General features: G+C 45.2%; 1 protein-coding gene across 1 annotated transcript; it reads right to left on the bottom strand.

The window, feature by feature from the left end:
- Positions 1-4,107: 4,107 nt before the first annotated feature.
- NOC4L (nucleolar complex associated 4 homolog (S. cerevisiae)) lies at positions 4,108-12,591 on the bottom strand. The gene is made up of 13 exons (XM_010077478.1): positions 12,496-12,591; positions 12,121-12,228; positions 11,421-11,570; positions 10,721-10,820; positions 10,389-10,423; positions 10,235-10,285; positions 9,575-9,686; positions 8,881-8,941; positions 8,054-8,164; positions 6,572-6,735; positions 5,740-5,822; positions 4,695-4,808; positions 4,108-4,387 (listed from the first exon to the last, which is right to left on the bottom strand). Exons 1-13 carry the CDS (start codon positions 12,565-12,567, stop codon positions 4,271-4,273), a joined length of 1,278 nt encoding a protein of 425 aa, XP_010075780.1. The 5' UTR covers positions 12,568-12,591; the 3' UTR covers positions 4,108-4,270.
- Between the last annotated feature and the right edge of the window lie 89 nt (positions 12,592-12,680).

Raw genomic sequence — 12,680 nt, 5'->3', positions numbered from 1 at the left:
GCTCCCTCTTTTCCTCTCTTTTGGCTCTGTCCAGGTGCTCTAGTTCTCCCTTTTAAGTGATGCATGCATGGCCCAGGGGCAGGGCTAAGAACTGCAGAAAAGCGATTCTTTTTATTAACAGACCTAAAATTTCCTTCATAAAGTACACTAAGATAGACTCCTGGCTTGTTAGCAGCAGTAAATCTCCAAGTCCAATAGACTTCAGTTAATGAATATTGATTATGTCGGTGCTGGAGAAGGCTGGTGTCAGTTGAACAGAGATCCTGTACCCCTCTTTGTCTGAGCAGGGCTGTAAATTACCCCAGAGCTCATTTGTTTTTTCAAAATGAGCTATTGCAAAACACCCTGGTTATGGCTACACGGCAGCTCTCACTGTCCCGGGGCTGGGAAACCATTTTAATGCTAATAGCAGCTGGTCAGAGGGGACAGGCATTTCTTACTGGGTTTTTTTAAGCACTTGGGAACCTGTGCATGTTTTGGAGCTCAGGCAGGATTTATCAACTCACTTAGGGTCCAGCTCCTGTATGCTGAGAGGAGCTTACCTGCAATTCGGAGGAGCAGGGGCGGACTCCCAGGGGGTTACAACAGGCAGGGGATGCCTGTGAGGCAGTTCCCAATACCCCCTTGAGACACCCGAACACACAGTGTGAAAAGTGAGTTATTTTATACACAGAAGCCTAATTTCTTGGAGGACCGCTGCCAGCCTGCAGCCAAGCACACTTACATCCCAGTGTGCTGGAAAAGGCTAGGCACTGACAGAGATCCCTCTACATCGGGCAAGCCTGCCCCAGGCCTCTGGCTGGCTTTTGCACTTTTCCATCTGTTTATGGATGAAAACCTCTCTATCCCTCAAGGAATATCTTGAAAGTAAGAATCTAAGCTGATTAACACAAACACCATGGTCACCTGCACCTCTGACTCACAGACAGATCCCATGGTGCTCTCAATGAGTGACTCTGTGTTTTACCTTCAGGCTGGGATGACTTTAAATGGTCTTACATGAATGAAAGATCAGGAAAATAAACCAAGGGCAGTCCATTGCCACCCAGAGAGACCTTATCACTGCCCCCTGCCAGAGGACAGAGGCAGGGATGAGTGGGGAGGGTGGGAGACTATGCTAATGTTTCCATGCCACTATCTTTTATGCTCAGTGAAATAACCCAACAATAAAAAAAGCCAGACCTGCCCTCTCCCCACTGCCCACATCTGATAAAAATCAAATAATAACGGGAGTGACTTATGTGCTCTCTGGCTGGTACTTCAATCTGGCTTCCAGTTAATACACACCATGATTAGAGCATCTATAATCTGCGGTCTGCGGAGACCTGTAGAGCAGCAGCAGCAGCGGGTGTGCAGCCTGATAAGGGATGTTCCCTCAGAGTGCAGATGAAACTTTTAATATTTATAACTGCTGATTTTTTTCCTGATGCCTCCTATTGAGGGGAGGTGTGAAAGTTTAAAGATAAAAGCTTGATGAAAGACCAGGCGGAATGTTTTCCCAAGGACAGGCAGGGGCTTAAAGCTATCTCCACCTAAGAGCTGGTTTAAGAACGCTGCTTAGGCAAGCGCAGCGTCAGAGATGGGGGATAAAGTCTCTGGAAGACCTTCAAGGCTTGTCTAAAGAGCGCCCAGGCTGAGCTGTAAGCTCCTTCAAGCTGTCTGCCATTTGTCTCATCTGCACCAAGCACAGTGGGGCTGTGCCTGGGACTGCTAGGCATCACCACGAAATAATTAAGCCACACCAGGTCAGCTGCACATACTTAAAGTAAAGTGCTAACAGCATTTCCAGCTCAGCCCTGAAATACGCCGAGATCTGGAAACACACTGCGTCAGCCCAACCCATCAGCAGGGACGGCCATGGCCAGCACTCAGGGCACTGGGAATCCACTTAAAAAAATAAATCGCATTTTATTCCGATCAAGTCACTATTAATTGCAGTGCAGTATTTAGGATCCACGGCTGCTGAAACACTGAGAAGATGCTGGTGCCTGCGCAGCCATCCTCCTGGGAAAACGCAAAGCCCCCCATTTCCAGTAGCATCCCTCGTGTGAGTGTATAATATTTCAGTCGGGGGTCACTTGTTCTCAGTGAGAGAAGGCTCTGCTCACGGGCAGCAGCAGGTCATGTTCCAAGGCAGCAGCTGCTACTTTCCACCACTCCCCACTAGCACCATCTGCCCCACGTGTTGGGTACCCTTGTTCAGTGCCAGGAGAACCCAAGACAACAGCCAGATGCACATGGCTTATGCAGCCCTCGTGATGCCACACTGACAGAGACCCTGCTTACCCTCTGTCCAGACAGAAGAGCCCAACCAAACCCTCTCATTTTGAACACCATGAGACCTGGACTTACACCATGTCCAACTGGTTTAATATTTGTCCATTAAAAAAAGAATCCTAACGCTCCCGAGTGTCAGTACTGTGAAAGACAGGAATGACATTGCCCATCAGTCATTTCTGAGAGATGTAACTGGGCCAACCTGAGTAAAACAAAAAGATGCAAAGGCATTCAATACATATATTCGTTCATGTCATCTGAAAGACGATAAACTTATATACTTCTTTCAAATGTAATTATATGGTCTCCATTAGCATCAGAGCACTTCTAGCTGTTTAATAAACACATACATACAACATACATATGATACAGGGAGGTACATTTTAGAGCTGAAATACAAGGCTTGGGTGAACCTGAACTGAGACCTCTCAAATTGTAAGTTATCTCAGTCATTCTGCCTTCTTACCGCAGATACCAGAAGTCAAAGAAAGAACAGCAGGCTGGCCAGGGGAGAGAGGATTGCTTCTTCACAAGGGAACAAAGGTAAAACTTCCTAACAAAAAAATATGCTGGAAAAACACCCCACCTGAATTAAAAGTATCAGAGAGAAGCGGCAGAGCTCTGTACTCTGAGGACATTAATTTAAGGTTGGACCCAGTGATCTTAAAGGTCTTTTCCAACCTAAATGATTCTATCATTCTATGACATGCTCATTGTTTGGAAAGCATGAAGAAAACTGTATGAAGAAAGCAAAACACTTGGCTTCTCCAAGACCATGCAGTTTTCCTTGACTTCAACAGACTTGTCTGACAGAAATTAGATTTCTTTGCCTCCACTTTCTTGACTGTGTTTTTCTCCTCTACAAAATTATTTCAGAATATGCAACCAGAGCTGAAGTTTAACGAGACTGCAATAAGTTGTTGAAAATAATTAGGGAAAAAAAAAGTTCTGAGTGAGTTTATCTGCATTCTTAATGAGGAATTTATCTCAAACTTAAAACCCTGGGAAAAAAAGCCAAAACCCTATCAGAAGGAATTTCTGCATGACTGCTGGTACTATATGAAAAATCCAAATTAACAAAGCCACCCAGTATCAGTGGACTAGTTAAAATTTGATTAGCAGCTGGACACACACTGGCCACAGCTCCTACGCTGCTTTCAGGCTGCAAGCAAAACGACCTTAAGCTCCTTATCATTCTGAAGCAAAAATCAAGGATTAGACGTAACTCCCACTGCACATCAGCTGGCCTCCCTAGCTACAGCAGTCACCAGGATTATGCTCATTTCCAAAGCTCATAAGCATTTTGGATTAAGCAACCTTAGAGCCTGAGGCGGATGTACATGAAGGACCATCAGCAATGCTTCATATAGAATTACCGAGCATCATCTGTGAGCTGTTTTTGACAAACCTGAGCTTTCAGCACCTCACATGTGGGAGTGTTAAGACGAGCACATAGAAGCTAAACATCCCTCTGAAGATATGAGTTTAAAAGTGTATATAAAAAAATATAATTAGAATACCATCAGGTGCTTACAGTTATGTACTGAAGTCACTTGCTACAAACAGGTTGTCAGCTCTAGTACAAAAGTAACACATCTGAAAAATAAGAGCAGTGGGTCAGAGACCGCACTTCCCCTCAGTCCCATCGAATGGCAGCAAGATGGTCTGTGTCCATGCAGTCATCGATCACAGCCAGCACCAGCAGCTTTGGAGGAAAGGGCTGGAATCCCAGCAATAAACAAGTTCAGAAAAATCTGCTCCAAGGGAAAATCCCTCCCAAATACCAGGTGACAGTACGCAAGCATGAGAAACAAAGGAAAGTCCATCCATGGGTAGTGGCAAAGGTCACTGAAGAAGGTGGCACGTTTCTCAAGCAGTCCAGCTCTCATCACATGGAGATACTTCAAGGGCAGAATTACCCAGCACAACATGTGAGCTTTGTGCATGTCCCTAAGATCAGTCAGTTGCACAGATGTGTTTATAAGAGACGGTGTCAATCTAAAGCGAAGTGCTCTGCAAAAATATCATTTTTCTTCCCAAACAAACCTCGTATTTGCTCAAACTCCAGGGGCACATCACCAGCCTTTTTCTTTACTTCTTTATCAAAAAGCTACAAAGAAAAAAACAGAAGATATTGGCAAAACTCAGTGGAAGCTCTTCACCCTGGCTGACACCACTGCTCACTCTAACCTCTTAAAAGATCCAGCAATAAACCTTTTATATAAAAGCCAGCCCTGTCACCACCGCTGCCTCATGCTCCATTATTTAACAGACATTTTCCCTGGCTCTGAGTAACTAAAAGTCAGCCTAGCTCCCACCCCAGCAGCAAGGCTGACGAACAGGACACAGCTATGGCGTCCAGGAACCAGTCTCCCTTCCTCTGGTTCCAATCATTCACACAGGCACAGCAACACTACCTCGTAAGCCGAGAGCTCCAGGAGCCCTGATATGTCGTCCTCTATTTCCGACAGTGACTGGTTCAGGATAGCAGCGGTCTTGGCCACATCTGGGTGATAATGGTTTTGTAGAGACTGCAAAAGCAAGACAAACAGAAGACGGTCTAATAAGTACAGGTTATCATACCCATCTGACTTCCCACACAAGTGCCTCCTCCTTTGTTAGTCAGATCTTCAGTGAACGTTAAATTCTGGCAGAAGAAGGCAAGTTTGCTGTCATGTGCTACTACAGAGCTTCAAGAAATCCTGGTTTCAGCCATCCGTCAAACAGACAAAGGCCCCTTCCACCTGGTTCACACCCAGATCAAGACGGATTCCTCCACAGGCCATGCCTGCAATGGATACCCCAGTTCTGCCACCTCCCACAGCCCCGATGCCACATCTGAGCTCCTGCTCTCTGGGCTTCCTGCTCCTGTGCAACGCTCTTGTTGCTGCTTCAGCTCCTTACACAAAACCTTTGTAGTGTTTAAATGGGAGGGATAATCTTGCCATTAAGGCTTTAGAGCCATCAGGAGTAATCTAACCAATTTCAGTCTTCATACACCATCCTACAAATGATCCAGGTGAAAGGTGAACGTTACAATCTTCTCTCGTACTTTTAAACCCATTTCTACAGGATGACCTACTTGTACCCAATTAATTTCCATCAGTGCTCAGCAAGTTCCTCTCTCCTCTCCAAAGCAAATAAAAAGCCTCATACGTTTGCAGCTATTTATTCTGTTTGAGCTGTTAACTGCACACTTTTCAGCTGCACGGTCAGACGTGTGCTCACAAGTCACCTTCTAATTAGCATGTATGATTTCTCCTGTGTGTGGAATCCTTTGCCTCTTACGCTAGGATAGAAAAGGATGCAGAATGAAAGATCAGCCAGAAACTCACCTCACTTGCAAGACATATGTCAGCAGGTTTTGTAAGTGGGACTGCCCACTGGCAACATCTGCCAAGGAAGCAGCAGGAGTGGGAGAAGCCCATACCAGACACAGATGTTCCTTTTCAGCTCACATACCTGAATCTCCCAGAGACAGCTCTCCAAAGCCTTGCTTTTAGATGGCTCCTCCTCCTCCATAATATATGGATCTTCTGACATATCTAAGGAAATAGAGATACAGAGCTAATACCTCCCATGTGAGAAGGGAAGACAGAGACCCAGAGCAGTGCCGCAGCCAGGGTTGCTCCTTCCCAAGACATTTAGGGTCCAGGAACAAGCTGACACATCCCAGCATGACTCAAGAGGCACTGTTTGCAGCACTACAGAATCACATTACTTTTAAAGAGCACAGGAAGCAGGGCACAGAGAACTGGCATAATCTGATGCAAAGGTCAGCTCAGGCAGCTTTGAACAGTCACTACTAATGTTCAACACTGGTCAGTTAAATCACAGGGAGATGAAGTAAAAACTCGGGAGAGACTGCTGAGGCCCCAGTGGGGCCACCTACACAAAAACACCACAGACGGAAATGGAAGAGGTGTCTGGTTTCTGCATTCATTTTCTTCTCGTTTCTGGAGGTGAACAAGACAAGCTCAGTGTCTGGTACAGCTCCCTCGGCCCTTCAGCATTTGTAAGTGGCCTGGGTCAGCGCGCCAGACTCAAAGCAGCTTTCTCCAGGGAATCACGGAGGCAGGGGAGCCAGCTGTGAGGCCCGAGGTCAGACAGGAGCAATGCAGGCAGGTCTTCAGTCAGAGAACACGCAGGAACAGCCTGCTGACTTTCCCCAAACTCAAGGGACAGAGTGATCCTTCTGAGCCTCCGAACTGGAGCTGGGATCTTCCCTCCTCCTTCACATGAATCCTGCTCTTTACGTTGTCTAAAGACATAACACAAAACTCCCTGCCCTTACCTTCTGGCCCATTAGGTCGGTGTATGAGCACTTTGCAGGCGGGGTGCCTCCGAAAGAGATTGCAGATGAAGGGAATGACCATGAGTAGAGCCTCGGGAGGAGCAGTCAGGGCCAGCCGGGAGAGGCGCTTTATAAATGCTGCCACCAGGTACGCTGGCAAGTGACTGTTGGAAAGGAGACAGAAGAAACCAGCATGTAAAAGCCCTAGCAAGCGGGCCAGCAGCCTCCCCAATCCAAACCACATGTCAGGGTAAAGATCAGTGGAGCTCTTCAGATCTTTTGGGCTATGGAGTAAAGAGAAGCTGTAAGAATCCTGGTTTCAAGCAGTAATAGGGGGTCTAGGGCACTCTCTGGAACAAATCTGGGGGCATTTCCATTCAAAGCATGAATAGTCTCCAATCACTCTGATTCAATCCAGATGCATGGCACCACTCCAGGCACTCGCCATTGCCAAGCACAGCTCTCGTACACGGTCATTCACATGGCAGTCTCTACCGAGTCCTTTTATAAACTTCTGAGTGCTTTGCCAGGCAACCTTAATTATATTTTTCTAATGTAGTTTTGTGGGTTGGTTTAATACACGGCCATGGTGTTAAGTTTACATAATACTTCCAGGACTAAAGAAGCAGTGCAGCTGTTAATGGGAACATAAAGCTGCTGTAATGTAAATGTGCAGGATAGTTTTTTTTTTTAATGGTAAAAATGCAAATTTCTAATAGCAATCAGCTCATCTAGGCACTTTTTCTTGGGTCAGAAGAGCTGGAATGGAAAATGACAATTTTCAGCCACTCAGCCTTCAACCCTAGGACTCACTACACCTGCAAGGCTCAGCAAAGCCACCCCACAGGACACCATCTGTCCCATCTTGTGACTCTCTCCAAAGTACACTATGAAGACAAGGGGTTTGATATTCAGTCCCTACTGCTGAACTGTAAAGTGTTACTCTTGGCTTATTTTATAACATACGACAGCAACTATATGACCAGCTGCTTATCTAGTTTCTTCCCTGCCTACAATGAACTGACAGCATCAAGACGGACTGTCAAACACTTTATATTTCAATGTTATAGTCCGCAAAAGGTCATCAACTGATCAACAGCTTTATGATCTATAAAAAGCCTGCAAATGTTACTTTTCCATATTCATAAAGATAGATGGAAAAATCATCGCCTTCAGACAAAGTGGAATACAGATCAAAATACAACCATAATCATTTGCAGATCAAACTCAGATAACTAACTGCATTTTTACTTCTGAAACTAGATGGCTGTGTGGCAATTCTTCAAAAACAGCACATGAAATATTACACAACACTACAGTAACACTCACGGATTCAATTTTCTCACTAAAAATTGATCTAATCCAGTAGGCACGCTGAATACATTATATCCAGAAATGTAGAGGACTGTTCAAGAACAGCCTCTGACCAACAGAAAAGCAGAAGGAAAACCTGTGAGCACACGTGATAAAGATGCTACTTACGATGAAGACAAAAACAGGTCAGCCAAATGGAAAAAGCGGCCTCGGTACTTCACGTGATATATAGAAGGGTCTAAGAGACTATACAGCTTTTTGTAAAAGTCAGGATATTCCCTGTTAAAAAAAGGCGAAAGAGATAACATCCATTTCTCATTAGTGATGTACAATGCGACTACACTGTGTCTAAATGTTCCTGTGCTTTCATTATCATAGAACCATAGCATGGTTTGGGTTGGAAGGGACCTTAAAGATCATCTTGTTCCACCCCCCTGCCATGGGCAGGGACACCTCCCACTAGCCCAGGTTGCCCAAAGCCTCATCCAGCCTGGTCCTGAACACCTCCAGGGATGGGGCATCCACAGCTTCTCTGGACTACCCCAGACCCTGCTGTGCTCTGTTTAGCTTTCTTAGGTTTCTCTCCACAGCTGCCACTTGAAAACAAGCTGTAAAGCAAATTAATTCATGGCTCTTGCAGGGCCTGGCCATTCTCAGGATGTGAAGCTATGTCCATCAACTGCAAATGGTACAGGATCCAGGGAAAGGCACACCAAAGACCACGGCTTCACTATGTAATCAGATCAATAGAAATCGATTTTCAAGTGCTGAGTAACCACAATCTGCAGAAGAGGATGTTTAGGCTCAGCTGAAAAAAGGCCAGACTATCAAAAGAGCTCAGGATCCAAACAGCTAAGCCTCTTGTGCAGAGTTTGGGTTTCTCATGTGGGAATTTTAAACCTTGAAGGTGTGGAGAATCTATTTCAGTTCCTTTTACATAAAGATATAAGTGCAAAACCCCATGTTCCTTTAAACAAGATGCTCTTTTCACTTACAGGTTATGCTCATGAATCAGAATAAATAATCCATTTAAGGCTAGAAGACTGATTGCTCCACCTGTAAGAAAGCAGGCAAGTATCAACACAATAAGAAAATAAATACCAGCTTCAAATTGTTTCTATAATAAAAACTTCCCAAAAGTAAAAAAAAAACCCTAAAAGTAGCTGAAATCAGAGCCAGCACAATGGCTGTAAGGTAACACAGCTTCATCTAAAACCATCCAGAGGCTCACAGGTCACTTACAAAGACTAAGCTGTAGTTCAGAACAGGCTCTGAAGGACTGAGACACACAAACGTGCTGCTCTAATTCCCCAAGAAAGCAACACTAGAGAGGCAAAGGTCTCCTCAGAAAGGATATTTCTGTAGGAATCTGTGCATCCTGTGTCCAGATGCAGCTCAGGTCCCAGCATTGCTGGCTGAACTCTATATTTAAAAGAAATCACCCCAGTATTCTACCCTTCCCTAAGCCTTAAATATGATCCTTAAATAGAAAGAGCAACAACGCTAACACAGATAGAATCATCTCACTTTCAGGGACAATGGAGTTCACCCTTGTTCCTTAGCTTCACCCCAGACAAAAGTACACCTGCTTCATCATCCAGGCTGTGGTGTTGAGTTCAGCAGCTCTTCCAGTCCGTGTGTTCCATGCTGCAGAGCCTCACAAAGGACAAAAAGCCTGCTTTCACTCACCTATGCCATAGGCCACTGTCAAGAAGTCCATCATGAGAGTGGGCTCGTTCATATAAGGCAGGATGGAGTCATGCAGAATGACAAGAACTTTTTTGTAAAGGCCAGTGGGCAGCTGCGAAGGACAAAACAATACAGTGAAACAATCATTGCAGGGAGATCTCAGAGAGCAACAGCAACCCGTGGCTCAGAAAGGCAAGGCACAAGCAATGGACAGTACAGAACAGCTTGCAGCAACAGCTCCCAAAGGGGAGAGTTTACAAGTGACACCTGACAACGAAGCTCTTTCAAAGAAGCAGGTGCTCAAAACTAAAACTGTCATTACAGCTCAGAGGGGAAAGCTAGGGGAGTGGGAAGTCACCAGGAAAAAGGTTGTGAACCTCCAACTTGTGAACAGAGGTTGTTACACTGCAGATCCCTCCTTACAGGCATACTTGTTTAAGGTGGGGAAAAAAAGGCTGAGAGCAAGGAGACGAAACAGACTGCAGATGAGATCATGTTTCTTGGCAGGAGAACAATCCCACAGAAATGGTGACTAGGCTGCTCTCATCTGACACTGAAAGCACAGTGGGTCCTACCAGGAGCTCCATGCAAGGACAGCCACAGCCCGTAAGGATTAGCAATCAAGAAGTGACACAGATCAGTGGCAGAAGTAACACTCACCTTGTGCTTCAAAAAACTGAGCCACATTTTTTCAAATGCCTGCTTGTGCGCCTTAAAACAGAATTGCAAACAGTGAGTTAAACGCACTGGCGTAGATAAAGCTCTAATTAAAGTAGATAAAATTTCAACTCTAAAGCACCAAAGGAAGAGTTACCTGTAGCTTTGACACTTTCAACTCCTCCCAGTTATCTAAGAAGAAAGGGAAAACAGATGTTGAACTTGGAATGTATGTTTAAAAAAAATTAAGATGATCCTTTTTTACTTAGTCCTTTGATACCCTAAAAATTTGGGCTGAAGCCCTTGTCTTGATACAAGGCCATGAAGAACTTGCTGCAGACTGCGAAATTTTGTAATACTATTTAGAACCACTGTGATCACACAAGCAGATATTTTTCATTAGCAAACGATAATAAAGTCTTTACACAATAAACATCTGAAACCTGATTTTGCTTGTCATACACAGTCCATCATGTGGTGCTTACTAACCTTGCTTCACCATAAATTTGACCATGTCACTCTCTTTGTTCGGCATGTTAACGGGTGAAATGAGGGAAAATACGTTCTGCTGATAAAATGGCAGTGGCCTCTGAGAAAAAAAAGCATATAATCAAACATGAAGCTAGTTCCACAACAGACAGCAAGACTTCAATATTGCTATTTCCCAAGCACTGAATATACTTAGGAAAGAAAAAGGAAATTAACAAATGCTGATGGCTGAACTCTATACTGGTATATTAGCTATTGCTGCCTTGTCCTGAAGCATTACTTGTTTGTTTAAGACAAAATCTATTGCTGAACTAACTCTGGTTTAACAAAAGTGGTGTATCCGATTAAAGAAAACAGACTCTTCTTCTGCACGGGAGAGAGAACAGAATTAACTTCTGTGTGTGCCACCCAAGCTGCAGAGATTTGGGTAAAACGGAAGCTAAAGCCCAGACCAGAAGGATTTGCAAGAACAACAGTATGTGTTTTGAACTACTTCCAATTTCAGACTGAAGACAGTCATAGCATAATTAACATACATTATGAGCAAGAAAAAAAATAAATTAAAAATTCAATGCCTTTAAGTGGGCACACTCATTTCTCTTACTTCAAAAGTCCTTCCATGTACCACTAGTCCCTCCCTGCTTCACACACAAGACCGAGAAGTTTATCCAGACCCACCTCAACAGTAACAATGCGTTACCTCTTTTGTCTTCTGCATGACTTGTCCGATACTCTCAGTGACTGCCTTTATGACAAAGTACCGAATGTCATCATACTCCATATATTCTTGAAATCGAGAAATCAGGAGCGAAGCGTCCTCATTTATGGGAAGTAAGCCATCAACAACTACCTAACAGAAGGTTTGTAAAGGAAAGCAACAAGTCAGTCTCTTACAGTACTAGAGCAGAGAGCGAGCTGTGATGGCTGAGGGCACCTCCATATCCTTCTGAAAGGCAGCTAGCATGGCTGTGTGCTGCTTGCCCCAGAGCAACGTTCACAAGCCATTCTGACAAGCCCTCCTGACCTTCAAGACAGGCCCCTTCTATCAAAGACAATGTCATTTAGAAAAGACATGGTGGCTGAACCAGGGGCAGCACCTTCCTTCTCATCTCCCAATCCTCACAAGTGAGGCCAGGGACTCCAAAAAAACCATCCAACTGGTACCTCATAAGCACTCAGGAATCCAGCTCGAACCTGTACAAAGCACCTGCTCCCACACCTGCAGGTGCCTCCTCACCAGGGACACAAGCTCTAGGTCCTGGTGCTCTCTCTAGAACACCATCCTCCCTTCCCACTAAAAGCCTCCCAGCTTGACACGTTAGTCCTGGCGAAAGTGAGCACAAGAGATCGTGTGTGCCGTTGGGTAACGACAGGAGGAACTTTTCAGTTCTGCAGCTTACCTTAAGAAGTTCACGAGGAAAAGTTAAAGTCCCCTTCCACTCTACTTTGATCAATGGATATTGTGCCTCCAACTCAACAAACTTCATAAGGGTGCAGAGTGCCATTTCCTTTAAAAAAAAACAACACAGAAAAACCCCACCTCAACAAGGACACCAGGGTCAGACCCAGAGGAGGCAACTTCTAAAGGAGGAAGAAGAACGAACCAAGCTGTTCTTCCCTGAGAAAGCCTGGTGGCAGGCCGGTGAATGGAGGTGAGGCAGAGCATCTACAGCATCGCCTGCCCTCCCACACTGAAATATTCGCGTGATAATTGCTTAAGAACCACAAGGGACCCCCACGTAAACCCACATCGCAGCAGAATGCCCAGGACCCACCTTGACCTGGAAGGACTCGTGGCCCATCAGCTCCGCCAAGCAGCCCACGCAGTCGTTGTAGCGGTGCCTCATCCAGATCTTGTACTTCTCCTCAGCGCTGTACTTCTCTGAAGGGGGAACACACAGGAATCCTGACAGCTCAGGCCGACCCCAGGGAGCCGCGGCCCAGGCTGGGGGCCCTGCGC

This window comes from Pterocles gutturalis, unplaced genomic scaffold (assembly GCF_000699245.1).
Source record: "Pterocles gutturalis isolate BGI_N339 unplaced genomic scaffold, ASM69924v1 scaffold48988, whole genome shotgun sequence".
Taxonomy (NCBI): domain Eukaryota; kingdom Metazoa; phylum Chordata; class Aves; order Pterocliformes; family Pteroclidae; genus Pterocles; species Pterocles gutturalis.
Note: the sequence above shows the minus strand (reverse complement) of the source record. Positions and strands in the feature narration are given on the sequence as shown.

Excerpts from the sequence above, each read along its gene's own strand:
- NOC4L (XM_010077478.1), bottom strand. The coding sequence starts at position 12,567 with ATGAGGCACCGCTACAACGACTGCGTGGGCTGCTTGGCGGAGCTGATG. Across the intron at positions 12,229-12,495 it reads ACGAGTCCTTCCAGGTCAAG|GAAATGGCACTCTGCACCCT; the intron begins GTGGGTCCTGGG and ends TTTTTTTTAAAG. Across the intron at positions 9,687-10,234 it reads TCAGTTTTTTGAAGCACAAG|CTGCCCACTGGCCTTTACAA; the intron begins GTGAGTGTTACT and ends TGTCCTTCGCAG.